We start from the raw sequence: 26,829 nt of genomic DNA on the forward strand, positions 1-26,829 counted from the left end.
ATAAAATTTCCACGACATATTATCCGGAGGTTTATCCACGAGAGCTTGCCAGCGCGAGCGTGTCGGGCGCGAGCCAATCCGGGCCGGTCTGGGCGTCCCGTCTCTTTGCATGTTGTGGCGAAAGACGAGGTTCTATTGGCCCCGAGCTCGCAATGGTCAGCCAATACGAGACCAAGTGGGACCCAAGCTGGGAAATAACCCGGGCCTTGAGGCCCGTCCCAGTTCCTACCCCGATCTTTCCGCTGGTGCGTCTATCTGGTAGCTAAGGCCCCGCGGGCGCAGTAACCCTCGAGTCCTCCTGCGCGCACGACGGTTTAAGGCGAATACCTATACAAAGGTCGAGATATCGGAAAACAATATCCACGGTGCCAGTAACTCGATATATCTCGGGCTCACCCATCCTACATCTTTCTTTCTCTCTCTTTATCTTTTATTCCTCATCTTTCTCTCTCTCTCTCTCTCTCTCTCTCTCTTCTTCTCTTTGAGCACCTACTCTCTCATTACTTTATCTCCCTCTCGTCCTTTGCCGGCGAACAGTCACCAAATCCAGGAAATTGTTTGGAGCACTTCGAATAGTCCGCGGAAAGCGTGAATTTGTATAGAGATCGCGAGAGAACCGTCGCACCGAGTTACGAAATCTGTGCACAGTGATTGGACTTTTCGGTGGACCCGTCGCACCAATACACGTGTTGACCATCGTAACGACGGATATCTTCGACGCCAAGCCGGTCCAAGATGCCGCTGATTCATCGGTGAAAATATCCGGACAATCGGGATCGATGCTGTCGATGATTCGCATTTTACGCATCGGTGCTTAGTATCTACTGGATTCTCAGAGTGGTGCACATACAGAGTGTTGTCATCGAGTGCTTTTGCGGCGGACAGTTTTCGCGCCTCGAGCGATGGACGTGCGAGCGTAGGAGATTCGAGCGGATATACAGATCATATCGCGTTTCCTCTTGCGGACCGATGGACGGTCGATAGATAGTGGATCAGTTGAGTTATCGTAGACATTCTTTACGCACAAAGCAGCCGAATGCCGAACCTAGACTACTACAATACCGCGAGAATGCATCAAATGGTAAACTCTTTTCAAAATATACTTGCTTATGTACAAGTTTTGATAGTTTTTTTTATTGGATGTGTGTTAATTTTTAAAGATGCAATTTGTATTAAGGAAACATACAGAGTGTCATAAGTAACGCTCACCATTAAGAGAATGTGGATTTTTTTGTTCTATCAGTCTGAGAAATAAATTAAAAAATTTAACTTGCTAATATCAGAGAAAAATTAAAAAAATAATAAATTAATGCAAAATAATAAAATTGAGTGTATTATATTTAAGTAGTTTATAATTTATTACAATAAGTAACACCTCACTATAATTCTTGAAAATTTTGAATTTTTTATACGTATGTTACCTGTATGTCAAACGAAAATCTGTCATGCTGCGTTTTCTTGCACTTGAAATCGCATTTTACGTCTAACATAAATGAGTCGAGGCACATTTTGAAATAGCGTTAAATTAGAAAGTCTATTCACAGATAGTTGGCACTATCTTAAATCTGAAACACCTGGTCATGGGTAATAAACGGCTACGGTGACGTTACGACACGCAATTCGTCACGCGCCCCGAGGACGCGTTTAAGTGAAATAGATACGTCAGTCTTATGGAATATAAGTTCATAAAATTGAGCGGTAAATCATTGAAGATTTCTTTGGAACGTACCACGCGCGAGCGCACATGCCCGCCGCCAGACCACAGACACCGTCATAATGACAGACTTTAAGAGCGACTCGTAAAATCTTGACACAATAGAATCATTCCGCAACGCGGCTGTGGCGCGATATTTTTGCTGCATTTTTACTCTGTACGATCGTTAATGGACATTAAACAGCTAATATATTCAGATTCCCTATATGTGGAATGCCATAAATAAATTGAATAATGTTGAAAAAGTTTTTTCTTATTCATCATAGTGTATATATGGAGCAAGATAAACGGAACATTGGATTTAATTTCGAGAAGTTTTGCCGTTTCCGGCACAGTTTATTTTTCGGCGGATTTCGTAACCGTTGTGACGCGAAGTTTTCTATAAATTTTTTATTGAAAGGAACAGTTTGAAAATTGCTCGATAGCAGTCTCATATTCTTGAGTGCTTCAAAAAAGATGTGATTGAAAGTTTGGGTTAAAACTAAACGTTATTTGGAAAAATAACATAAATTTAATAAATGTTTTATATTTTTTCAGAGATATATACATATCTTGATCGCTTGTCGAATGAAAGAATATACGTTATGAACCATGAGATTAAAAAAATATAAAACATGTTTTTTGTGCTATGTTTTAATATTAATGCATTTATATACAATGCATATTGATATTGTACAATTAATCTGTTAAATTAGTCCATTCTAATTAGTATACCAAAGTAATTAAAAAGAATTTTTTTCTTTTTATTATTTATTTGTAGTAAGTAGTGATTCAAAGTTTATATTCATTACATCGTGTCTTGTATTGCGCGAGTATTTTTACGAGCACATACACATACGATCATACATTAAATTTTATTGCAAATATGGAAGCAAAATAGGCCCGCATTTCCAGCTGAAGTTAAATGTTTGATATCAAATTAACAAGTCCGATCGACTAGCGGCTTCAATATTGACAAAGCGAAATGTAATGCTATTACCACAAACCAACCATTAAATGCTGTAATTGAACAAATTTACTTTAGCTGTCGTAATGAGATATCATGAGCGAATCTACAAGTGCGCAATTAGAAATTTTTTAAGTATATTAATAAATAAGTAATTTATACATGCTATATTGCAAGTTTTATTTCTTCGATAAAATATATAATTAATATAATATCATATCTGAAGAATAAAAATGAGAATTTCTGAGAATAAAAGTTTTTAATATTTTTAATATTTTTATTTTTTAATATTTAATCATCCACATATTTAATATTAAAAATTAAATTATGACAAAGGGAAGGAAAAAAATTCTTGCTATCATTTAAAGTTTCTTTCTCTTACAAGTTGTAAGAATTGAATTAGAAAAAAAAACTCTAGATTTACCAAAATAACATTCAATAACATTTAATAGATTTAGAACTAGTATACGTTTTACACATTAGACGAAATTCTTTTTAATGAATAAATTTTCTACTTTTTCTTTTTTATTTTTACTGAGAAAATCTTTTATTAATATATTAACATCTGTTTTCAAATGCGCCATATATATTAATTGAATTATATACACGGCAAGAAATTTACATTAGGTCATATTTTTCAAAAGTTGCAATCGACAATTTCAAACTTTAAGTTGAGACGCAGTTCTTGTTAGGTTGTTAGTCATCACTCAACTGTGAACGAATGAGTGGATGCGCCTGCAACATTTTCGTTAGCGCCTTCGATGCTTTACGATCCACCAATTACCTCGACGGTGTAGCCGGAATTGTGCAGGTGGATGTATTGTTTCACATGCGTGCTTTTATAGGACTGGCCAAAATCGGCCAGCCAACGTGAGACGCGGCAGGTGAGAAAGATTAATATCGTACAACATAAGTATACCTTCCCAAATTTAAACTTCTATTAGAGTTCGAAAGAAAGAGATGATAATTAATTGTCAATTAATTGAACTCTCGATCATTATATTTCAATTTTCATGAAGCATGTTGCTAATTTATTTTAACTATTTAATAAGATATATTCTTTTTGTGCTTTTCACTTATTTTTGTTAAACAAACTCTTTTGTTTACAAATAGTAAGAAAAATATTCTCTTGTAATGATGTCACGATGAAAAACATGATAATATGAATTAATACGCGTCATATATGTACGTAGTTTGTAAATTAAGTATTGTATGCGTGTATACATAAGTTGTATAATTCGGGAGATTACGTGTAATAGTACAGGCGCATAATTCCTCTTATTGTTAGATTGACGTTTCAATCAACTGCGGCTTGTCTTTCGCCACCCAATTTTTGTGACATATAGCATTCTTCTTTATGATCAGCTGATTTTACCACTTGTTGACAACGTTGTATTGCGAATAATATCATATTTGTAATTAATCATTTAATTTATAGAAACAAAGGAAATTCTCTTAAAAACAATTATACGTGCAAACAAATTGAAAAAGAAATGAATAAATTATTCTTCATAAAAGTTTGAACACATCATCGTCATAAATCATCATTTAAGTAATAGAAGCTTTGACTTTTCAATTCTTTATTGCAAAATAATCAATGGTACGTCTTTATTTAATTTTTTTCTAAATATTTCGATTTTATTGAAATATCTCTTCTGGATATATTATTATTCGATCGTTCTGCTAGCAAACTTCAAACATGATTTATAGAGTTTGCACACGTGACATCTACATTCTTCTCAGAACTCAGATCAATCATCTCGATCGATGGAATAATACCCATATTTAACGATATCGATTTTAGCGACAGAGAAATTGATTTTACATCTCGGCCGAGACACTCAGCATTTATTTGTTTTGAAATAAACGAAAGATCGATAAAATTATCTATCTCTATGTCGAGAGATTAAACCCGGTGGACCATAAGTAACTAAATGAAACTCGCGCAGTTTATCGCGAAAACACGTTTCGCAATTTGCTGCCGGGTATATCATCATCGTGCTCAGACTAATCAAAATTAACTTATTCATTCGCGGACGCCGAGCGTCGCCAAAGTGAAAAACGGAAACGTCGCGCCCGGTATTTCCTGATTGGACTTGCGTTATTAAACAGCCATAAATTAGTGGCGGATAGCCGGCTCGCGAGCAGGTACTATTGAAAATGACGCAACGCTCGTTAACAGAACACGGCATTAACGGCGGTGCCCGGGCCGGTAAGAAGTAAGATCGATGATAGGCCGTGTTGTCATCGCTATTTAAGCCCGTTTTCTTTAGAATCTATGTCCGCGCGATCTGGATAGACTGTTTTCGGAAATTATAAGGCGTGCAAATTATAACGAGAACATGCAAATGAAATTCAAACTAGACGTAAATCATCTAACAACGTGTACAAAATACAAATCGTACAACAACGCATGATAATAGGAGCGGATGCATCAATATAATGCACCGTCGCTTTTATTTTATTTTCTGCTCATAAAAAAGTATCATAAAGTACAGACAGTTTCTTGTTGATATTGCACGATAGAATAAATTACTTTTGCAAATGATATCGGATTAATTAAATAATAAAAAAGTCAGAACGATAAATCTATGTGTGTGTGTGTGTGTATATATAAAGTTTATAAAAAAGGAAAACATACAAGGTGTTTCAGGTCAAGTGAATGAAACTTTAGTTCTGATAAACATAAGTCCGGACACGCTTGGTTAAAAAATATTATAGCTAATTATAGCTAATAAACTTTCTTATTAGCTATATTTATAGGAACTTTTTTGTTCCAAATTCAATTTCCTATAAGACCTTGTAATTTCATTGACCTGATCTGGAACACCTGATATAATAATTATTCGGCAATTTAAAAGAACGACTAATAGTGAAAATCGTAAGAAAACGTACAAATCGTAAGACATGCTCGTAAAAGTTGATAATTTTTGTTCATGTGCAACAAAGAGAAAGAAAGAGTGAGAGCGAAAGAGAGCGTGTTATGTTGATGTTATATTATTGCATGTATTATAAATATTTATGTTTCTTCTTGCTGAAAGCATTCTTCAACAATGAATCGAACATATATAAAATTTCTCGGCATGTAATCTTCTCATTCTCACTAGACTCACTCGACAAAAGAAACGTAAGATTTTTTTATTCATTATTCAATTATTTTATATTATAAATATTTGTATTATAATATTCAAATACGTCACACGATTTTCTCTGTTTACTTATTCACTGAGCGATATTTACTTTTTATATATTAAAATATTCCGCGGAGAGAGCGAGAGAGAAGACAATATGACAATCTTCGTCTATATATATCCTCTCAAAGACATTCCTTGTTGAGCCGTGATGCCAAATCGGACAGTGGGTATTTCGGCACCTCACATATTTTTTAAAAGAAAAGAAGAGACGCGTACATAGAAAAAGTAGGCGAGAGACGGCGGGATAAGAGAGGATGGCGAGAACGTGAGTGAGGCGCGTTTCTTTCACCTGTGCCACCGCGAGCAATAAATAACCGCCAGCTTAGCTGATTTTACTGCCGTGTGTTTGGGTGATCCCAATAACGCCGCCCGACGAAGGGACGAATAATGCGAAGAAAACCAATCTTCGTGCTAACTAGCCCATTCAGAGGGCAGAACTGCCAGACGTGTACTGAAGGGACCCTGGTTAACCTCTGAAAACGGTTTCAAGCCTATTTCGGTATTAAAGAATTTGTGCGGCTAATGTCATAACCGCGTCATAGCCGAAACATTACAACGAGAAGACGCCAGATTTACAATCTATATTACATTTGTGTTTCACGCAATTAACTCTCGTATTATTTCTAAATTATAGAATAATTTCGTAAATTTTTGTAAATTTTTATATTTTTTATATTTTTTGATATCGAAAGATTATTGATGACGAAAACATTGGATTAACTCAGTGTGTACTTGAGTTATTATCGTCTGAGTTATTGTATCATATCGCGTACGAGAGAAAAATATTTTTACGCATACTAAAATAATAGCAAACCATATTCCGTCGTATATATGTGATATGTTGTAATCACTCACAGATAGCCACTCGCATCTGACGCATTTTTCTTTGTAATATTTTTTGAGGAATGATTCAGCGCAAACAAACGCTTGCGATGTTGACGAACGAATGGGCGGCTTCGTCGATATCTCGTTCGCATATTTTTTCGTCGATATCACGTATTCGATATCGCCGAATCTAGCGTTTCCGGAACACGACGCCGCTGCTCTCACGTATGAAAACAAACTTCAAAAATTGATACGGGCAAAAATGAAAATGTAAATCTCCGCGCGCGCGCGCGGCCGCATCATCGGGGGTAAGCCATTACAATTTTTTTGGGCCGCGATATTGCCGTGGCAACGCTATATACAGGGTGTCTGATAATAATCGCCTCACACATAATAGAACGGATTAAAGCAAGCAGGAAAGTCCTTTACTATTTTTTTGGGTAACGCTTAATAAAAGAACTATTATTAAAATCTGGTCAATCATCGCTGATCTTTAACCGGACGCACGTTGGGTGAGCCGCGCGCTTGGTAGTGTGCGTGAGCGTTCAACTGTCACAGCGCAGCTGACCGACGTACGCTCGCTAAAAATCGGCCATGTTTGACTAAACTTTACTCAATAATAATTCTTTTATTAAGCGTTATCCAAAAAAAAATGATAAAAGACTTTTCTGCTTAGTTTAATTCGCTCTACTTGCACATTACGGGTGGGGCGATTATTATCAGACACTCTATATATATTGCTACATTCGATTGCACTTTCAAACGTCGAGAATGATGTCGATCTAAGCCACGCTCTTAACAAAATGAATATTTCCATCGGAGAATTGTTGTATTGATACCAAAGAGAATAGCCACTGTCCAAATAAAATATTCAACTATGCTCAATAGATGATAAGCTTATGCCATTTATTTACTTGCAGAGTTTTCAAACTTCTTTTTATTATGAAAATAATTTCTCTAAACATTAATAAAAGATATCAAGTATATACAATGCGAATATTATACACATTATTTTATTATTAATTTTATTATAAATTTAGATGTGTTCTATTTGAGTAGATTATGTCAAAAATTTGACGAGAATTGTCAAGTTATTTTTTAATCGAGAAAAAAAATATGAAGCAATTAAAATTAGCTAAATTAAAGGAGCCTCCTCTCTCAACTATATCTTTTTTTTTTTCTCCTAAAAAGCAAATTTTAGAGCAGAGTAAAAAAGATATGCTGAGAGGGGAGTTTCTCTAATTTTTATTAATATAACATATTATATACAGGGTGTCTTCTATATGTGAATCACTCCTCATGTGTACAACGGCTTTTTGCTTTTCTCGCTTTATCTCAAAAATTATTCGATATATCAAAAAATATTTAATACAAAAGTCTCATGATAAAAACACCTCTGTTTAATCACACTAATAAAATTTTGAAAACATAATTATTTTCAAAGATTTTTACTCTTCTTATTCTTTTAGATTCTCTTATGTCATTCATTTGTCATTCTTATGTTATTCATTTGCGGATACGGGTTTATTGACAAAATTGCTTGTTCTTTATAACTATCTAAAGTTTGTCTAATTCTGGAACACCCTATAATACGTTACATTATCTTATATTCATTCGAATGTATTCTCGATTAAGCGTGGGTAGCAACGCATCGTACAACCAGCGAACTTGGCGCAATAATTGGTCCGGCATGTGGTAGCTATTAAAGCACGCGATTTATCGATATCATAATTCAAATGAACACTGTGAGTCTATTGTCTTTAATGAAATTATATCGTCAGACATTAATTATCTATGAAATTGGAAAGACAGTTGTTACTCACGCATCTCGCATCTCATCAGCTTTCTGTTCTATTCATGCATCCTTCCTTCGTTACGATTTATTTCGCGCGATGCGATATCATTGATAAAGTACTTTTTGGTAAATTAATTTTAAACATATAGTTCTCGCTCTTGCCACGTTCTGCAATGAATCGTCCATTGTTCATTGTATTTTCGCTGTTGCAGCAAGGAATTATTTTCCTAATCGAATGCATGTAATATGAACCAAATATAAGGTCGTTTAATATTAATTAAATATAAAAAAAAAATACATTCTATATCTGATAATTTCGGATAATTGAATTGATATAATGAGATATATGATTTTACTTATATTAAAAATATTAGTATCGTTTATTCTTTTCTCCAAATTTTCAATAAACGCTTGTCTGTTTCTTTATTCTTGATAATAAAATAATAACACTAATGAAGTGATGTCATTAATGCATATACGGAGAGAACGAATCTTTTACAGCATACATATTAGAAGGGAAGCGACAGAGAGAGAGAGGCTCGTCCACGGTCCGTGGTTCACGCGATCAGATATATCACACGCACGGCATTTACTTTACAGCTAACGCGATCACGTTGTCTCAGCATTTTTTGTTTTAATGATGTATGAGCAGCGGAGCGGATAATTTTGGCAGAACAGCTCGCCGTTTATCTCCGTTAACAAAATGGTTTAATTACTCCACAAACAAGTGGATCAATATCATCGTCCGCCTCGGTTGAGAGCGTGATATCGTGGCTGAAATTATCATTAATGCCATCAATTTATCTGTCCCAGCTAACGTTTTATCTAATTTTTCCCTTCGCGTGACTCTCAGGCAAGATCAAGTATCAAGTCTCGGAAGATCGCGAATGAATTAAATTAAAATCAGAGAATCGGAAGTCACAATCGCAAGTCAGTTTGCATATCGCACTGGTGGAAGAAACCGATGAAATTACGTGAGCAGCGTGCAAACTTTGATTCTCTATGACATAATTATTGACCTGCCGCGGCGCTTCCCATGCAACGCACGCCGATCGAGAATCTAATTTTGTGGAGCACGTTTTCTTTTAACGCGCCCGTATACGATTCCCTCTCCCATACAGAAAGGCCGTATCTATATAATAACTGGTTAAATTCCGGTAGTGGCTATCCTGACGAACGGTAGCCTCTAATCAACCTAATTTCGGGTTCCTTTCCTTCAATGTGGGCCAACATTGGAATTATTCGGTAATTGTAATGGATCGGAATGTTGCGCGTTCGCTCTTTAGGATAGGAGTTGCTTCTCTCCCAGACCAATTTCGGATCTTGCGCGTTTGTTTTATTTTAGTTTTTTGCATTTTTCCCTCGCGTTTGCCATTATCGAATCCGCTGCGAATATAATTTCTTTTTTTTTTAGATTATACGATTATGTGAACGTCTCTCCTCGTCATGCATTCTGATTTTACGCGGCGCGTAACTGAGAAAAACATGTCTCTCCTTTTATATATGGTGTTGGAGATTTATCTAAAAATATTTTGAGTATAGATCCTTCTCGACAGATTGATGTTTATCCTCGGTAAAGATATTTAGAGACAATTTGTTTAACCTAATTTTTCTAATTTCTAATAATAATTTTAACAGCTATGTCTTTATAAATTTTCAGTAAAATAAAAGTTACTTGAATTTATAAAATTTATACACAGAGAGAAAATATGATTTATAGCGAGTTTTATCTTACGTATGATGAAATTATTCGCGGAATAATGATTATTATCATATTCTTTACGCGTAATTTCGTTGTAGTAGCAGTTTGAGCCATACTTTGGCGAACCATTACAACCTGTCTGAGAAGTTTTAGCAGGATAAACTCAATGCCCTATAGACGAAGATCATCCGGACGCTCGAAGTAATAATCGGGCCAGAAGTAAACTAGGTCCATGCCGTATCGGACAGAAGTAGGGAACACCCGATGTAGTTCAGCCGGTCGATTTAGAAACGCCTTCGGGGCGTATAACCGGCACGGCGTTACGCTCCTACAAGCTGAACCACTCTAGTCGCCTATTCGATATTCAATATACCGCGGCGAAATTGTCGCCGGGTCGCTCGTTCGCAATAAAGCAGGACGAAATAATCGGGCGAGAGAAAATCGCGGCGCGAACGTCACGATTCAAAATGACTGCGTATATCATACGGCAATTAAAAGCATCTTTGATACAATGATAATTATTATAGGAGATTATCTCTTGAATATTCACGTGTTGCATTGAATCTAGTTTCGCGATTATTTTATTTTCTCCTCGGCAATTACATAAAGTATCGCTTGATAAAATAAGCTTAACCTTATTTCCATTGTTGATTCTCGAATCTATAATCATGTGTCACAGAGACTTGGCGTTTTCGGTTTGAGAAATGTCAGAGTGTCAGAAATTTGATTGTTACTATAACAGAGCGCTAGTCTCTGGAAAAAACATGGAAAGACTAGAATTTTCAAGGAATTTTTTTGTACTTGAAAAAATCGGGGAATTTTATTGGGACTTTAAAGAAAAAATGAGGAGGATCCAGAAGATGAGAGAATTTTTTTACTTTTTTTACATCTTTTAATTTTTAAAATTTGAGTAGACACCTTGTATAATAAAAACGGATAAAAGAGTATTATAAATTTTTTATTTATATTTTTTTTTCTAAATGTAAAGACTAAAATTTATCAGTATTTTTTTGCACATTATACTTTCTTTATTGTTATTTAAGTTTAAAGTCTAAAAGCTTTTGGTTTTTCTTTAAATCTTTTTACGAATATATTTTCATTAAAATATATTCTTTTTATAACACTTTTATATTTTCCTCTATTTTTAAAGTATCTCTTTATAATGCTCTTTAACTGTAAAATGTATTTTTTGATAATGCTCTTATTTCTTTATAATGCTCTACTTATCCACTTTCGCGATATTAATATTTATGAACAACAGTAACAAATGTGCTAAACTTTTTTATGATAATATTTGAAATGCTCTCTTATTTTTATCTTTCCCAGCATGATCGAAAATATAATGTACAAAGGGAAAAAGTAAGATTGGCTCAGCGTCGCGATCGGATAACCGTCGTCTGTAATTATGTGCCTGAAATAAGAGGATGGTAGTGTACCGAATGAATAAGTAATAGAAAAGGTATAGGGTTCCGCGCATTAAATGAAGCTCGGGATAATGGCGGAATGTAATCGTCCCTTTCATCGGACTCATAAATCAGCGTCTCGTGACGTATGATGGTACCAACGAGCTATAAAGCACATTGATGAAATGTGCGTTGCTTATTATTATCGTTAAATAATCGAATAGCTTTCTATGATTTGTATATTGCGATGCTCGCTTAATCTTCATAAATCGACCGGGTCAGCGCGAATGAAAGGATTATTCTAATGATAACGCGATGTTGTTTGCGCTAAATTCATTCGGTGCATTCGTAATAAGGTATATTCAATTATCCCTATTGTAATAACGATCTCTAAATTTATATGCTTTATCAGTATTGCCTAAAAAATATTATATAAAGTATCTCAAGATGTTCTTAATAATATCTATGTATTTCATTCATCACAAATAGATATTTAAAGCGAAGAAGCCATCGATCAAAATCTTGAATACAAAAAAATCACATTATTCTTCCACGAAATACAGAATTAAAAATAAAATTACATATATTGAAAAGAAATCATAATTTTAAAACAAAAATAGCTTTTGTTGAATATATTAAAGAAGTATTAAAGAAGATAGAGAATTGTGGAATTGCATCGATTAATTCATTTTCGATACACAAATTCTCGTGGAAGAAAGACTCGGATCTCTCGATCGATTCGCCCAAGGATAATCGTTAAGAGTGAATTGTTAAGATGTTGCTAACGTGATCGAAGATCGATAACAGCATCGAATTTCGTAGATCTCTCGGCGAATTAATGAAAAGAGGTGCGCAGGATGATCGCGAGACGCTGCACTCCGATAAAAAACAATCCATTCTCATTGCGAAACGAATCGAGACAGCCTATCGCGAAAGTGTCCGCGGAAACGCCGTCGTTTGCCGTTTCTCTCAAAGGCCGCGCCGTTTGTGCTTTACCGATGCCGAAGCGAAACGATCGCGGCCGCTAGGAAATAGCTCGGCAAATAGCACGGCTACCCTCGTTAACTCGCTTTAATGGCACGTCGTTAGCAGTTGTATACCCCGGGATCGCTCTGGTGACCATAAAAAACGGTGATGCACTCGGAATTTGGGATACCGGGAATCGTTAACGCGCTCGAGAGAGAAAGAGAGAGAGAGAGAGAGAGGAGGGAGAGATTCCGGAATCGAGATGCAACGTGCTATTGTGTACGTGCCTTACCGGCACGTTTCCCCTTGTATCTCCAATTCACGTCTCTTGCGCGCGCGCCGATAACACCTATAAAAGATGATAACGCCGAAGATTGCCGGTGTAAAATTCCTCATTCGGTCCCGATATCACTCAGTTAACTCCTTCTCGTTATTGTTGCTCGCGTGCGGCGTCCGGTTGTCCAGCCATTCGTGGCATTTCCAATGAAGTACTTTAATGTGGAATTAATTGTGCCAGAAGAATGAGTAGGTTCGATTTCATCAAAGAGAAATGTTTTTTAATTATTCGATGTCAAGGGAATTAATCAGAAAATAATCGAAATTTTGCGCACATAATATAACATTTTGAAAAACTGAAAGCAACTATTTAGATTTTTTTTATTTAAGATAAGGATTCGCACTAACATGACGTAAAATTTATAATCGGTTTGTTAAAAATATTATTTGATCTAAAGTTTCATGCACGAATAAGATGAACATGTGTGTATCGAGATAAAATAGATATTTCCGTAAACGAAGAGTAATAAACTATCTTTAAGAAGATTCGAGGTTTGTTACAATATTATTTAAACTTGAAGATAATCGTTTTATGGTAACTTACATCGTTCTGTATCGATTGTACCTGCTCTGCGTTGCATTGCGAGATGAATTTATATGTTACAATTGACTATTTCATAGTCATAGTCAAGCAGTCAAAATTATACTGTAACGATATTTGCATCTCAATCGATGAATTCCAATCTTCGTTGCGTAGTTCGTGGCAAGGCTGTAGTAATTCTGGAATTGCGAGATACATATTTCAAAGAGATGCATCATGTATATTTCAAGAAGATGTAATCGTGTAACTTTATCTTTAAAAGCATATTTTATAATATTACATTTTTCCGAATATTTCGATGAAATTTCTCGCTGCTATATTAATTTTATACACTTATCTTCACACAATTTGTGTGAAGATAAGTTTAAAAAAACATTTTTTTTTACCTTTACTTGTGATAAACAAAAAAGGCAAATAATTATGCGGACATTGGAAAAAAAGTAGCAAGATGAAGACGATATTTTACATTTTGCTCCGTATTTTCGAGAATACATTCGCCGAAGTCAGATTTGACTTCGCCGTCCTCGTAGTCAAGGATGAAAGCATGTATATCGAAACGGAAAAAGAAGAGAGACGGCACGGAAGAAATACGGGTCTTAGATTGAAAAATCCCATCTCTCGCAGAGCAGAGTCGGCTTAAATTCTTCCGAAGCTGGCGCAAAAATTCTCCGCACTTCAAACGTATCCCAGATTAAACCTGCCCGCGCAGCTTCGACGATTACACACCGTCGCGCCGTAACATGGGTGACGAGGGGCGGCACCCTCGTGTCTTCGTGTCCTCTCCGATGAAACGAGACTTCGAAACGAGGGATGTGCGAAAGCGGCAACATCGAGGAGAGAGACAGACCTGGGACTCCTCTCTCTCTCTCTCTCTCTCTCTCTCTCTCTCTCTCTCTCTCTTCTGTCCCTCTTCTGTCCCAAACATCCCGCCACTCCTTTCCCCAGAGGAGGGTAGGCGACAGTTTCAATCTGGCGGTCCAATTTCGGGAGAGAGTTGGATGGAAATGCGCATCCACATACATACGTACGTACGCATGCGTGCTCGCGTTTACACATTTGATGCTTACTCGAACGTGTATATAACGGGTCATTTCATATTCTAGCTGCGATAGTAATCGCGTACTTAAACCGTCCTCTCGTTGCGAAACAAAGTGATATGTGAGAAAATGTAATAAATTAAAAAAAAAAAAAGAGAGGTCAGATACGAGCAAACCCGCGGTATAATTGCGCGTATATCTATTAACAAACTTGTGAAAAATTATAAGGAATATATAATTTGATTCTTATCATCGAGTCCGTGCTTTTATTAGAAAATGTATCAAAATGTATTAAAAAGAAGAGAAAGACAAAATGTCAGCATTGCTTTCTTCAAAATATTATAAATAATGAAAGTTTATGTAACGACTTGTAGGAGAAAATTATATGAAGTTATTTTATATAAATTCATTTTTTCTATTCCACAATTTCTCCATTCATCTACAAAAAATTAAAGCAGAGTGTCTTCTGCTTTAAAAAGACTTCCTGAACTTAGTTCCTTACTTTCTGAAAAAATACGGAAAAACTGGAATTCTCAGGGATTTTTTTTTTATCTGACAAAATTAGAAAATTCTCATGGAATTGAAATTCAGGGAATTTTTAAAAAAATTCTCTGATAATTTTGCTTTCATATTGCAAACAGTTGGCAAGTCAAGTAAATTATGTTTATAAATTTGTAAATATATATCTAACTCTATTACTACTTTATATGTATATTTAATGTCTTAATAAAATAAAAATTGAATATGCAATACATATTTTTTATTGTAATTTTTAATATTAAAAAATGACAACTTTATTATGCTTATTTTACGAAAATTATTCTTTTTTTTTCAGTACATTTACATAAATATAATACTTGAAATTAAGAGGCTCTGCATTTTTCCTTTGTATTAATGAAAAATATTAGAAAACGCAGGCAATAAAAAAAATTATTTTAGGAAAAGTTACACCACAAAAAAAATCTTCAAAATATTCTCTGGAATTTATCTGGAATTTTGAACACAATGCCAAACGGAAGATAATTTTTCCCCCACTCATATGACATATCTTCCTATTTTTCTTTACTTCTTCCTTTCTTCTCTTTAAAACGTTACAAATGTTTTATCCTGTCGTTATATGGTAACGTTTTGAGAAAAGGAAAATACAAAATTCCAATTATTTTTTTCTTATAAACTAAAGAGTCTGCTAGCAAGAAATTTCCAACGTTATTACTTATCGCAGCGTTTAATGTTGAATACAAGCATTGAATAAAAGCATTGATAACTGATTAAATTTAAGCATCCCTCCGACTCACGATGGCCCGTTGGCGTGCGCAATGCGCGGTTCGCTTCGATTCGGCTCCGGTTAGGATACACGCGCGCGCGAGCACGCACGCGAGCCACGCGTGCAGCTGAAGAGGCGAAGAGCATGCATGCGGCATGGCATGGCATGGCCAACGAAACGGCGTGCTCTCTTGCGCACGCGCACCCATACACTCGCGTATTATCCCCATGCATGGGATGACGTAGAGATGCATTATGAATATTCAACCGAGTGTACCCGGCATGGCTGCGCGCGAATCCATTATTCATTCCCGAAGCGACATCAGCAAGGGCTCGCGTTTCCCGCGCCAAAATGCGAAGCGCGAAACAGAGGAGGATGAAGCGAAAAAGTCGGATTTTCCTTTTTCGATGCTCTTTTTATTTATTTTGAAATAAATGAATTCTCATGCAAGGATACGCGCGAGATTGATTCGATCGAGAGAGAAATCATACGGGGCTTAAGGATGTATATGTTATATATTGAAACAACAGACAAAAGCATGGAAATTTTGTAGACTTTTTGTAGACTGTTTCTTTTAAATATCTGTGCAAAATCTGAGCACAATTCTCTTAACGATTTAGAAATTATTTAAGTTTAAAATTTGTAAAGATAAAATGTTCACTAGATAGAAAAATAACAAAAAGCTTCAAGGATCAAATTGCGGATATACTTGCAAATATTTAAAATTTAAATTATAAATCTCGCAAGTTTATAAAATATAAATTAGAGAAACAAAAATCGAGAATTCTTAAACATTTTGATCCTCCATTAGATCCTCTTCTTAGACTCTTAGTAAAAATTTAGATGATGGTCAAGAATATAAAATTGTAATTTTCGTTCTAAAACGCACGTTCTATGAGTGGGTGTAAATGTCAAATGAGATTGAAAATTGTCACCGACCGAACAGAATCTTTTTCAAGAACTTGTGGAGGAAATTTAAATCGGCAAATAATTTGCCGATCATTAAAAAACTAGATAAGATTTAAATCGAGTGTGTTTGTCTTGCGTCAAATATACATATGTTGTTTATATACACCTTGGAGTTCCATCGCTCCTAATGTTTTCATTACGCGTCTTTGACCTTATTGATAGTTGAACGCGCGGCATGATGATTTCAGTGTTTTTATCGATTGACAAATTTTATCTGCGTCTGTAATGGACTCTCCATTGGTATGTCAATTTTTATTTTTCTATTGTCTTTGTCATTCAGTCATGTTTCTTTTTCAGATTCTCGTCTGAATCTATTAAAATTTCCTCCACAAGTTCTTGGAAAAACTCTGTGGTGGATGATGATTTTCAATTTCGTTTGACATTTCACTGGAGACATCCGTTAATAGGACGTACGTTTTACAACCGAAATTATAATTTTATATTTTTGACCATTTGAATTTTTACTAAAAAGGATCCAGTGTCGAGGACTGAAATATTTTTAAAAATTCTCCATTTTTGTTTATCTAATCTTAAGAACTTTTGAGATTTATAATTTAAATATTTGTATGTATATTCGCAATTTGCTCCTTAAAGACTTTTTAAAAGTTGATTCTTATGGAAAATCGTGTATTGTAGCGTTTATTGATAAAACTGACAAGGAAAAAAAGCCAGCATAAGCCAGAAATATAAAGTTTCACATATATTAACAAAACACTAATAAGCAATTGTGGGAAACTTGATTTAGATTCATTTAATCGTTTAAAAGTTATTTATTAGAAATTGTAGCACAAAATACTTATAGTAACTCGAAATCTTTTTAAAAATTATTTGTTCTTTTTTTTTCTTGCAGCTAATTTCAGAGGGTATTCACGATCAAAAGTTTTTATCATAAATTAGGAAAAATATTAATTACAGCTATTTTCTTTTATGAAGATATAAAAACCATATTATTTTGTGATACTTTAATTTTTTTTATAATCCAGATTTACTTATTTGATTTTTCTCTAATAATATAAATATAAGAAATATATTCTCTTTTTTTTAAATTTTATATAGCTAAAACATTCTTAAGGGGAAACTGGGACGACGTCAAAAATTAATAATAAATCTAATATATTTTGAAATCCGTGAATTAACATTTTAATTTTCATTAATTTTTGTGTCGTACAGTTAAAATCGTGATACAATCATTATAAAAAAAGTTCCAACAAGCAAATATTTACGATTTTAAGATTAAATTATATTCTACAGAGCAAATCTTTACTTTAACTCGCAAATTAATTATTAATTTTACATTTTAAAAAGCTAAAAGTATTCTGTGCATGTGCGCAATGTCAAATTTCTAAATCTCGAAATGTATTAGATTTATTTAGCTGATTCTCCTTAATTCCTCTTTAATCCTTAAACATGCAAATTTTTTAATTTATCTCAAATGCCCACACAGATCGTGCTACAGTAACTCATTTATTTATTTTGAAACACAAATTGTGTACAAACGAATCGCTTGGAAGAATCGAATAGATTCCGTCAGATAAGAGAAAGAGTATGTGCAGTCACTGTCCCTCTCTATCTCTTGCAGAATCTCATCTCGGCGCGCTCTTTGCCTCTTTTTCTACCGTCTCTTTTACTTCTTCTTATAGGTCCATGTTCTATCTCCCTCTCTCTCTCTCTCTCTCTCTCTCTCTCTGTGTCGATGTCCTCTTCTTCTTTTACATCTCCTTTTCATTCCTTATAGTCTTATTCGGACGCGCGAAAGAATGCGCTCTGCGCCCGGCCTAATAACCCCTTCGAAAAGGACGAGAGGAGAGCTCCGCTTACGCAACAGTGTGCGGCCGGATTTTTGGGATTCCTGGCTGCGCGAAACACATCGTCATCTCCCCCGACATCTCGATTGTTCCTGAATTACTGACATTTCAAACGGTCGATGATGGAATCACAGCATCCGAACGGTCTATCGAAATCAACACGATGATGCGTGATGAATCATATCAAACAAATGTCGAACGTTTCAGCATTCCTGTTTTTCGGATTTTTTCTCTAAATATTGTGCATTTTTGATTACCGATATTAAATATTGTGTAATAAAGGGCTTGAAATTAAATTTTTCTGTCTTATAGTAAAAAGAAACGAGTATAAAATATTATATTCCTATATTATTTAATTTATTTAAACTTTATTTCTTTTTCAATTAAGTATTATAATATTAAGAGCACAGAATCGCTATTGTGTTTTGATAAGTTGTTTGTGATTTATATATTTACATAGAAAATAGAAACTTCACTGCAAACAAATTTTTAAAATTCAGATATATTTTTATCGAAATTTTCAAATCTGGATGTTTGAAAGAGATGTCTCAGACAATCTGTCCTGATCATTCGAATCATTTTTCTGAAAGTTCAGAAAAGTTTGTCTGAGAATTGAAGTGTGTGTGAAAATTCAAACAGCATTCCGTCTAAAAATTCAGTATATCTGCAAAAAAAAGCTGCGGACTTGACACTTTAGACACTTTGTCTAAAGTTTCAGTCAATTTTTTTTATAGTGTTGCACAAGAAAAATAGCACACAAAATATTTCAGTAAAATATGCAGAATTTTCCGCGCGATGATTAACATGCGACATTTAACATACCGTGAGCTACTGAAAAAATGAGCTGTCGCGACGATTAGAGCTTCTCGCAATGCATTGTGTCCCGCAATAATCTCAATTTACTGCGTAAATGCCAGGCTATCCGCTTAAAGGACACGCGCGTTCGCGCGCTTAATGAGCCTCGGATAATCGGACCCTTCTACGACGCGCCCTCGCTTATCGCCGAGATCTTTCGGTATCTATAATCGCGATCGCGAAGGGCGCCGCTGATACCGGCGAACTCTTCGTTCTGCAATATATATATGCTCGTACGTATTTTCCGTGGCATCTGCATGACGTTATGCAGATTCGGATACGCCGGGAGATAATCGACGAACGATGCGTTACCAATCGCGCGTCTTACGGAACGTCTCTCGAACGCGGGATCTTGGAAGCATAAAAAAAAGTTGCGTTTATTGTAACTTTACGTCGATATATATTAGGATAATCTCTGGAAGATAAGGATGTCGGGAATATTTCGCAAAAAGAGATTTATAAGAAACAGGGATAGGGAATATAAAACTATGCAAATTTTTATAGAAATTAATTTTACACAGTTGGAAAATTTGATTTAAATTTAACATATATACATCGCATGTCCCAAGCAGCCATAAATTTATGTTAAATAGTGAGACACAAATATCATGTTAATATTTCAACACAAAGTAATTTGAAAGAAATTTTGTATAAAATTAACATATTTTTAATTATTAATAAAATTAAAAAAAAAAAGCTTATTAACAATCTGTAGTCACTTTCACTATTAAAGAATAAAATCAACATTTTTTTCTGTAAATTTTAACAAATAAATTCTATCACTGATAATAAAACATATCTATCGTATAAAATTCAAAATATGTACACATTGTATTATTTTTGCATTTTTTTTTTTTCATTTGTTTTAATAATTTAATATTTGAGTTCAATTAACACGATAGCAATATGTTAAATTATTGTTAAATATGAAACACAAAAATTTGAACCGGGCATATTTTTTGACGAGAAAACATAAATTTTCCAACTGTGTACCGTATGTTATGTCCCGTAAGGAACAAAGTCCGTTTGATCGCTAACTAAGTGTTTCGCTTTGTTCTAGGTAAGTTGTGACCGAAGAACCGCGATCGACCTTTGGATAATAATTCGGCGGTAGAGCTCAGAATGACGTTCAGATGCATGCCGGCCTTTCAGACTCTCGGAGGCGGTGCTGACTGCGGCGCATCTTGGGTGAGTGCGTTGCGCTTATGTAAGACACACGCGATCGCTCGCAAATGCGGGGGTGACCGCGCTTGATGACCTTTCTTCTGCGGATTCATGAAATACTTGGCGGCAACGCTATTATTCGAATATTCTTGTTGCTCTCGCGGACCCTTTTGATGTCTTCGTATCTCGTCGCGTTCCTCTGTGCGCACGCATCGTGTGCCACGTTTAAACGTTGAAACGCCGACAAATGCACGCGACACAAAGGATTTGTATCGACAATATTTACGAACATTCGTATTTTTATTCAATTAATAGTCTGTCAAGTTTTTCAAAGCGTTCCTACCGCGGCTTGGCGCTCCGTAATTTTATCGAGAAATTTTCACTGAAATGCGTAGCGATATTTTTACACATCCGACGGTAACGGGGGGAGAGTTCTGTTATGAGAACTCTCTTTCTCTCCTTTCTGTCCCTTTTTCTCTGCTCATACATATCGCAACTTTTTTAATCATCCTGAAAATATAAATTATTTAATTACCAGCAAACGATCGGAGTAATGGAAGCGCCTTTTGTATTTTTAATGACTCGCGGTTAAATTAACGATGATATATTGCGTTCAAAAAAGTTGCTCTTGACGCGCACAAACGGAAAAATTGTAATGTTTATTAATATCGTCGCGATAAATTCGTGATTCGTGTGCAACAAATATTATTATCGTCGAGTTAAAACTACGCAATCTAGCAGTTTCAACGTTCAATTACAACGTTTATAAGATTCGATTATCTCCTCTTGATAAGAGCATTATAACTGTTAATGCAACAAAGTTTTTGGAACTTACATGATTGAAAACAACATTAACATAATAATTGCTTAGGAATGAGCATTATAAATATTTATGAGATGTGATAAATTATGAGATTTCAACGCTCTTTATTAAACTTAATAACAAGCTAGGAATTTGAATACTAGGCTGATATTTAATAATGCAGAAAATTATACATCGAAAGTTGATATATAACATTCTAAATAGCATTTTACAAGAAGTATTAGCTAAGAGAAAGCGAGAAGATTTCAAGTATCGGTCTATAAACGTGTTTTCAGACGTTATTATCCGGAAAATCTCCGGAATATATTATAGCATGTAAGAGAGCTCGAACTCGTGTAGAAACTCGTGTGTACAAAGTTCAGTACGTCTAGACGTATCGATTATGTTACTCGCTCGTGTGAATACATTCGAGAGATCTGGATTGATTTATAAAGAAATAACATAGGCAGAGTTGATGTTATATAATAACAAAGGAAATTGCTGGAAACACTTGTCGGAAACGGATGCCCATGCGACGTGGACGTTAATTACAAAAGCGGGCTCTAAAATCAAAAAATACACGTGACACTATCGTAAAAATTGAAACGAATTTTTACACATTACATACGACATAATCATACGCTGTAAAATTTCTAAAAAAAATGCAGATACATTTTCGTCGAAATTTTTAGATCTGGAAAGAAATTTCGCACAATCTTGTCTTAATTATCAAAATCGTTTTTCTGAAAGTTCAGATGAGTATTTGAAAATTCAGACAGTGTGTGTAACAGAAAAAGCTACAAGCATTTTGTCTGCAGTTTCAATCAATCTTTTTTACAGTGTGGAGAGACGTTATGTATACGCACTAGCAGAGAGGCAGGTGTTATAATACGCGTGGCGTGCGAAATTGAAAGAAAGGTGCGACCTCGGTGACGTACGCGCGCGTCCTCGAATTATCCTCGCGAGCGAGCCATCGCATCATGGATCGGAATGTATCTCGTCGTATGACGCTTAACGACGTTGAGAGCTTGGATGGCCGCGCGCGCGGGGTGTTCCACGGTTTCACGGAATTAGACGGGAAACCCGATGTTGGAGGAGAGGCCATTTGCTTTGCCATTGCTTCGGATAATAACGCGGCGCGCACAAGCAGCCCCCTCCCCCTCCCCCTCCCCTTTAATGCGCCTACGCGACTTCAAACTCGGTACCGCGGCGGATTCTCTCAAACCTTCCTTCTTATTCTCATTCCATTGTTATTACTTTGTATTCCCTTTCTCCCCTCTTTCCGAGAGCCAAGTAAATAACTCCTCATCGTTTACTTACCCTACCCCCGAGTTTATAATGGAGATTATCTTATTTGTGTCGAGTCTCGTTTTAGTCCTCGGCAAAGTCCAAGCTCCTCGACGGTAGAAACGACGTCGGAGATTGGAGGGAGGAGGAGGAGGAAAAAAAAAAGAGGGGAAAAGGAGCGTAAGAAGGAGGAATCGCGCGATAGAAGAGAGCGAAAGAGAGAGAATAGAAATAAGCCCGAGAAAAAGGTACTGACGAAGAGTAACGGCGGGAGTGGAATAAAGGGGATAAAATGGCGGGAGCTCGGTAAAAAAAAAAGGAAAAAAAAAATGAAAAGAGAGAATAGTCATACTGATGTTCTTCACTCTCTTCGCTCGATCTCATATTTAATTTCTTAAAATAGAGATTTTAAGGCGATAATTTCGCAAATATAATATCCGACCTGCAAACAAAGTATCACGTCCTTTATCGTTTATTCGTGAATGTAAAAACGTGACAGATAAAAAATCTTTTCATGTCTTTAATATCGAAGAGATGCGATTCGTCGAAATTATATTGGACCCGATCATCAGCATAAACGCATATCGATATTATGTCGTGTTATATTTACGGGGTTGGCAAAATTCAACATTTCTTAGATAAAATCCGTGTCGATGATAAAAATTGATATTTTCCGGAAAAAACTGACAAAGAGAGCTAATCTTTTCTATTAAAAATATTAAAATAAATAAAAAATTTTTTTATCTATATTTTAATTGAAGACAATCAATTGAAGACAATGTACTCTAATTTAATTCTTTAATTTAAAATTCATTCAAAATAAAATGTTTTTAATAGATTGAGTCGACGTAATAAACAAATTTATTTTGAATGGTAAACACGAATTAAATCTATATTGGTATTTTTTTTTATTAAACTAAAAATTAATATAAATTTACAGTAATATTTATATATCTCTCTCAAGTTTTTGCTTTTAAAAATTTCACATATTAATTGCAATTTTAATTTTTATATTGATTTCATTTTTTGAAATTATAATGATTTTAATATGATTTATTAATTAAAGCTAAAAGATATCTTTTTGCATGAAATTACATAAATAATTTTAATGTTACATATTACTTATTTTTTATAGTTTTTGTTAATTTATTCCATTGGATAAAGTGCAGGATAATAAAAAGCGGAATTTATTATGTCTTCTTCCATTTACTTGACTTTTTCGGTCAATGTCACATATGGAAAATGAAGTGGCGATCTATGCGCCAGGATGTCATTTGCGCGATACAAATATTATATTAGCCCCTCACGTGCCACTCACTCAACGTGGAAGCATTGATCGAAACAATGCGATTTTTATTGGCAAAAGACACGGATCGTTAATTATATATACAACGCAGAAGCAGTTTCTCTTGTAACTTGTAAATTTATGAATTGTTGATTTGCCGCAAATCCTCGAGCAGAGTTCCCTTTATATTGTTTTGGTAAATTGATTCCTAGCGCGATCATTCGCTTCCTCCATCGTTTCTAGTTTCCGTATCATATCGTGCTCCTCGTCTCTCACGGCAGTGAGTCGTTTTGTCTGAAAACAATCATGCCGCGCAGTCGATTTTAATTTTCAAAGCAAACAGGCATTATCACCCACGGCGAATCGTCCTTTCGCTTCATTCTTTCTTCGACTCGTCAACGTATTTAAACTCAAGTACAATTTTTACGCAGGCAAGATTTCTTTCTTCCAATGCTTTAGAAAGCTACTTTACATCAGTGGCATACAATCTTAACTTTAATTATGAACTTTTCTCTAATTAATATTATAGAATGGTATGCTATTTTATCTTTTATTGTAAGAGTTGAGAAGAAGCTTGTTTTATTTCTTTGCTTGGAGGAATCTAATCTTGACGAAAATGACCATGTTTTTATTCGATTAACAGAAATCAACAGGAGGAACGACAGGAAATGACAATTTCAAATTATACTTTAACATATTTCGAATTCTCTGTTCCTAGATATTTGCTCAAGCAGAATATTATACATGTTAAGATCATTAAAAGAAAATAATATTTTCAAATTTCTTTCTTTAATTATTTCTTCTATATTTAAAACCGCTAAAATATGATGTTTGAAACTTAAGTTAGGCTTTGTGTTTTTCCTTTGTATGAGTAAAAAGCATTAGAAAACAATAGAATGAAAAAACTTAATTTAGGAAATTGCAGCAAAAAATCTTTGAAATATTCTCTCCTCCTCTGGAATTTTGACACAAGAATACCTGGAGGATGAGAAAATTTGCGGAGAATTTTTTACAAGATTTGAATAGACACTCTGGCGCGCAGTAATGCAAGAAATTTCGAATCGCATGTAAGATCGCGCTTTAGATTAGATCATCAGCATGCGCGCCTCGAGACGTCGCGGCTCGCCGCAATAAGGCGTAGCTACACCGCGCTCCGGCACGCTAATGAACGGTTAAGTATAAGTCTCAGAGTGTTACACGCGCTGGATATATCTAACCACTTCCCCTGCCGCCGTTCGCTCCCTCTCTCTCTCTCTCTCTCTCTCTCTCTTTATATATGTATATATAGCTATATGTATCCGTTCCTCTAGTTGCTCTCTCGGCATCCACCATTCTGTGCGGCTCGGACGAATCGCACGTAAAGCAGCGCGTCCACACCTTGCAATTACGAGAAAAAGGGGGTCCACCCACTACATCGCGATCCTTTCAACGTAACCGTGCTGGCTGGCGCGTTCTCTCCCCGTCGAGTTTCATTATTAATTATCAGTTCGCCACTATGTTATTAGTGCGACTAGGAGAAACCGCCCCGGCCGTTCAGACTCGAAACGCGACGCTTAATTCTCGCGTCGCGCCGCTGCGTCGTCTCTAAGTCCTTGCTGACAAATACGGACGTGCGTGCGTGTGTGTACGCCGTAATCTGCCAAAGGGTATCTGCGAACTTTGCCATGACACGCGCGCACGTGTAATTACTGTTATTAATTAGTTCAAGAAACGAGGCGTTTTAAACGCAGCGAGTAAAAGGGTCTGCGTCGTTGCGTTCCTCGAAATAATAGACAATGATGAATGTTTTGTCTGTGTATTAGGATCAGCGAGCAGGCGTAATGTTGAAGAGTTATGTGCTGAAAATTGTTAAAAGATAAATTTCAAATATTTTTACGTCATTTAAAATTTTCTTGAAATTTATAATTTTTAATTTAAATTTTTTTTTTTTAATTGACATTTAATTTTTCAGATTTAAAGATCATCGTCTTTTAAATTCTTTATAAGTTGTTTGTGCGAATCTCCAAAAATTCAAAGATCTACAAATGCAGGAAAGAATGAAATATTGATATGTAATTTATATGCGCATATATGTATATTGATCCCAACATTATTAATTTTGCATTTTTAAAGGAGAAAAATTCATTTATTATATATATATATATATATATATATATATATATATATATATATATATATCAAATTTCTCAACTTTTCTCTTTCATTATTGTAGTAGCTCGAGCATACCTGTTGCATTGTAAAATTGATTTATTAGATGTTTGTAACATATGTTAAAATAACGCAAGATGATGTTGCTACGCAAATTGCATCGTATTTTCCGAAAATCAAACACCACAATATTCCTGGATTTTTTTGAATTTTATTAATTAATTGGATGTATATAATTACAGGACGATATAAAAAAATCAAAATAATCGAATCTAACACAGATCACTATTAGTTAAACAATATTATTATTGATAATTTTGTTTAATTCATAAACAATTTTTTTTATAATGCACGGCCCAAATATATTCGATTTAACATTTCGATTTATCAATTATTATCTTAGCAATAGGCGAAACACATCGTATGTTAGCTTCTTTGTGCTCGGCGTCAATTAAGTACATATATATTCCGACAATAATTGAATAAATTTTAATTAATTGATAAACATATTTTATTGATAATTCTCGTCAATTTATAGAAAAAATTAAGTGGCACAGTTTCGTTTATCGCAGTGCAAATTACGCTGCGCGAATCGTTGAGTTAATTAAGAGGAAAACAAGGGATGCAAAATTCTTTCTGAATAGCAAAGCACTCGTTGATGCGCGTTCATATGTGCTCATTAATGTTTTTCCGCGACAAAGACGAGCCGCGCGCGGCGTCGGGGCAAAGGAAAAGCGCGGGCTCGTCCCCGTTTCTCCTTTGGCGAAGCGGACCAGGCTTTGTGAGAGGCA

General features: G+C 35.1%; 1 protein-coding gene across 2 annotated transcripts in view; it reads left to right on the forward strand.

The window, feature by feature from the left end:
- Positions 1-333: 333 nt before the first annotated feature.
- LOC126858958 (transcription factor AP-2-epsilon) overlaps positions 334-26,829 on the forward strand; it is a 134,720-nt gene continuing 108,224 nt past the window's right edge. Inside the window, exons 1-3 of one of the 2 annotated variants that reach the window (XM_050609733.1) lie at positions 16,864-16,932; positions 16,990-17,102; positions 20,413-20,540. In XM_050609733.1, the coding sequence (XP_050465690.1) occupies positions 20,475-20,540 (66 nt within the window). In that variant the 5' untranslated portion in view covers positions 16,864-16,932; positions 16,990-17,102; positions 20,413-20,474. Of the gene's footprint in view, positions 1,082-16,863; positions 16,933-16,989; positions 17,103-20,412; positions 20,541-26,829 lie in introns of those variants that run through there. The other variant, XM_050609734.1, reaches the window with a different exon arrangement.

Source organism: Cataglyphis hispanica, chromosome 2 (assembly GCF_021464435.1).
Source record: "Cataglyphis hispanica isolate Lineage 1 chromosome 2, ULB_Chis1_1.0, whole genome shotgun sequence".
In the NCBI taxonomy this organism is placed as follows: Eukaryota; Metazoa; Arthropoda; class Insecta; order Hymenoptera; family Formicidae; genus Cataglyphis; species Cataglyphis hispanica.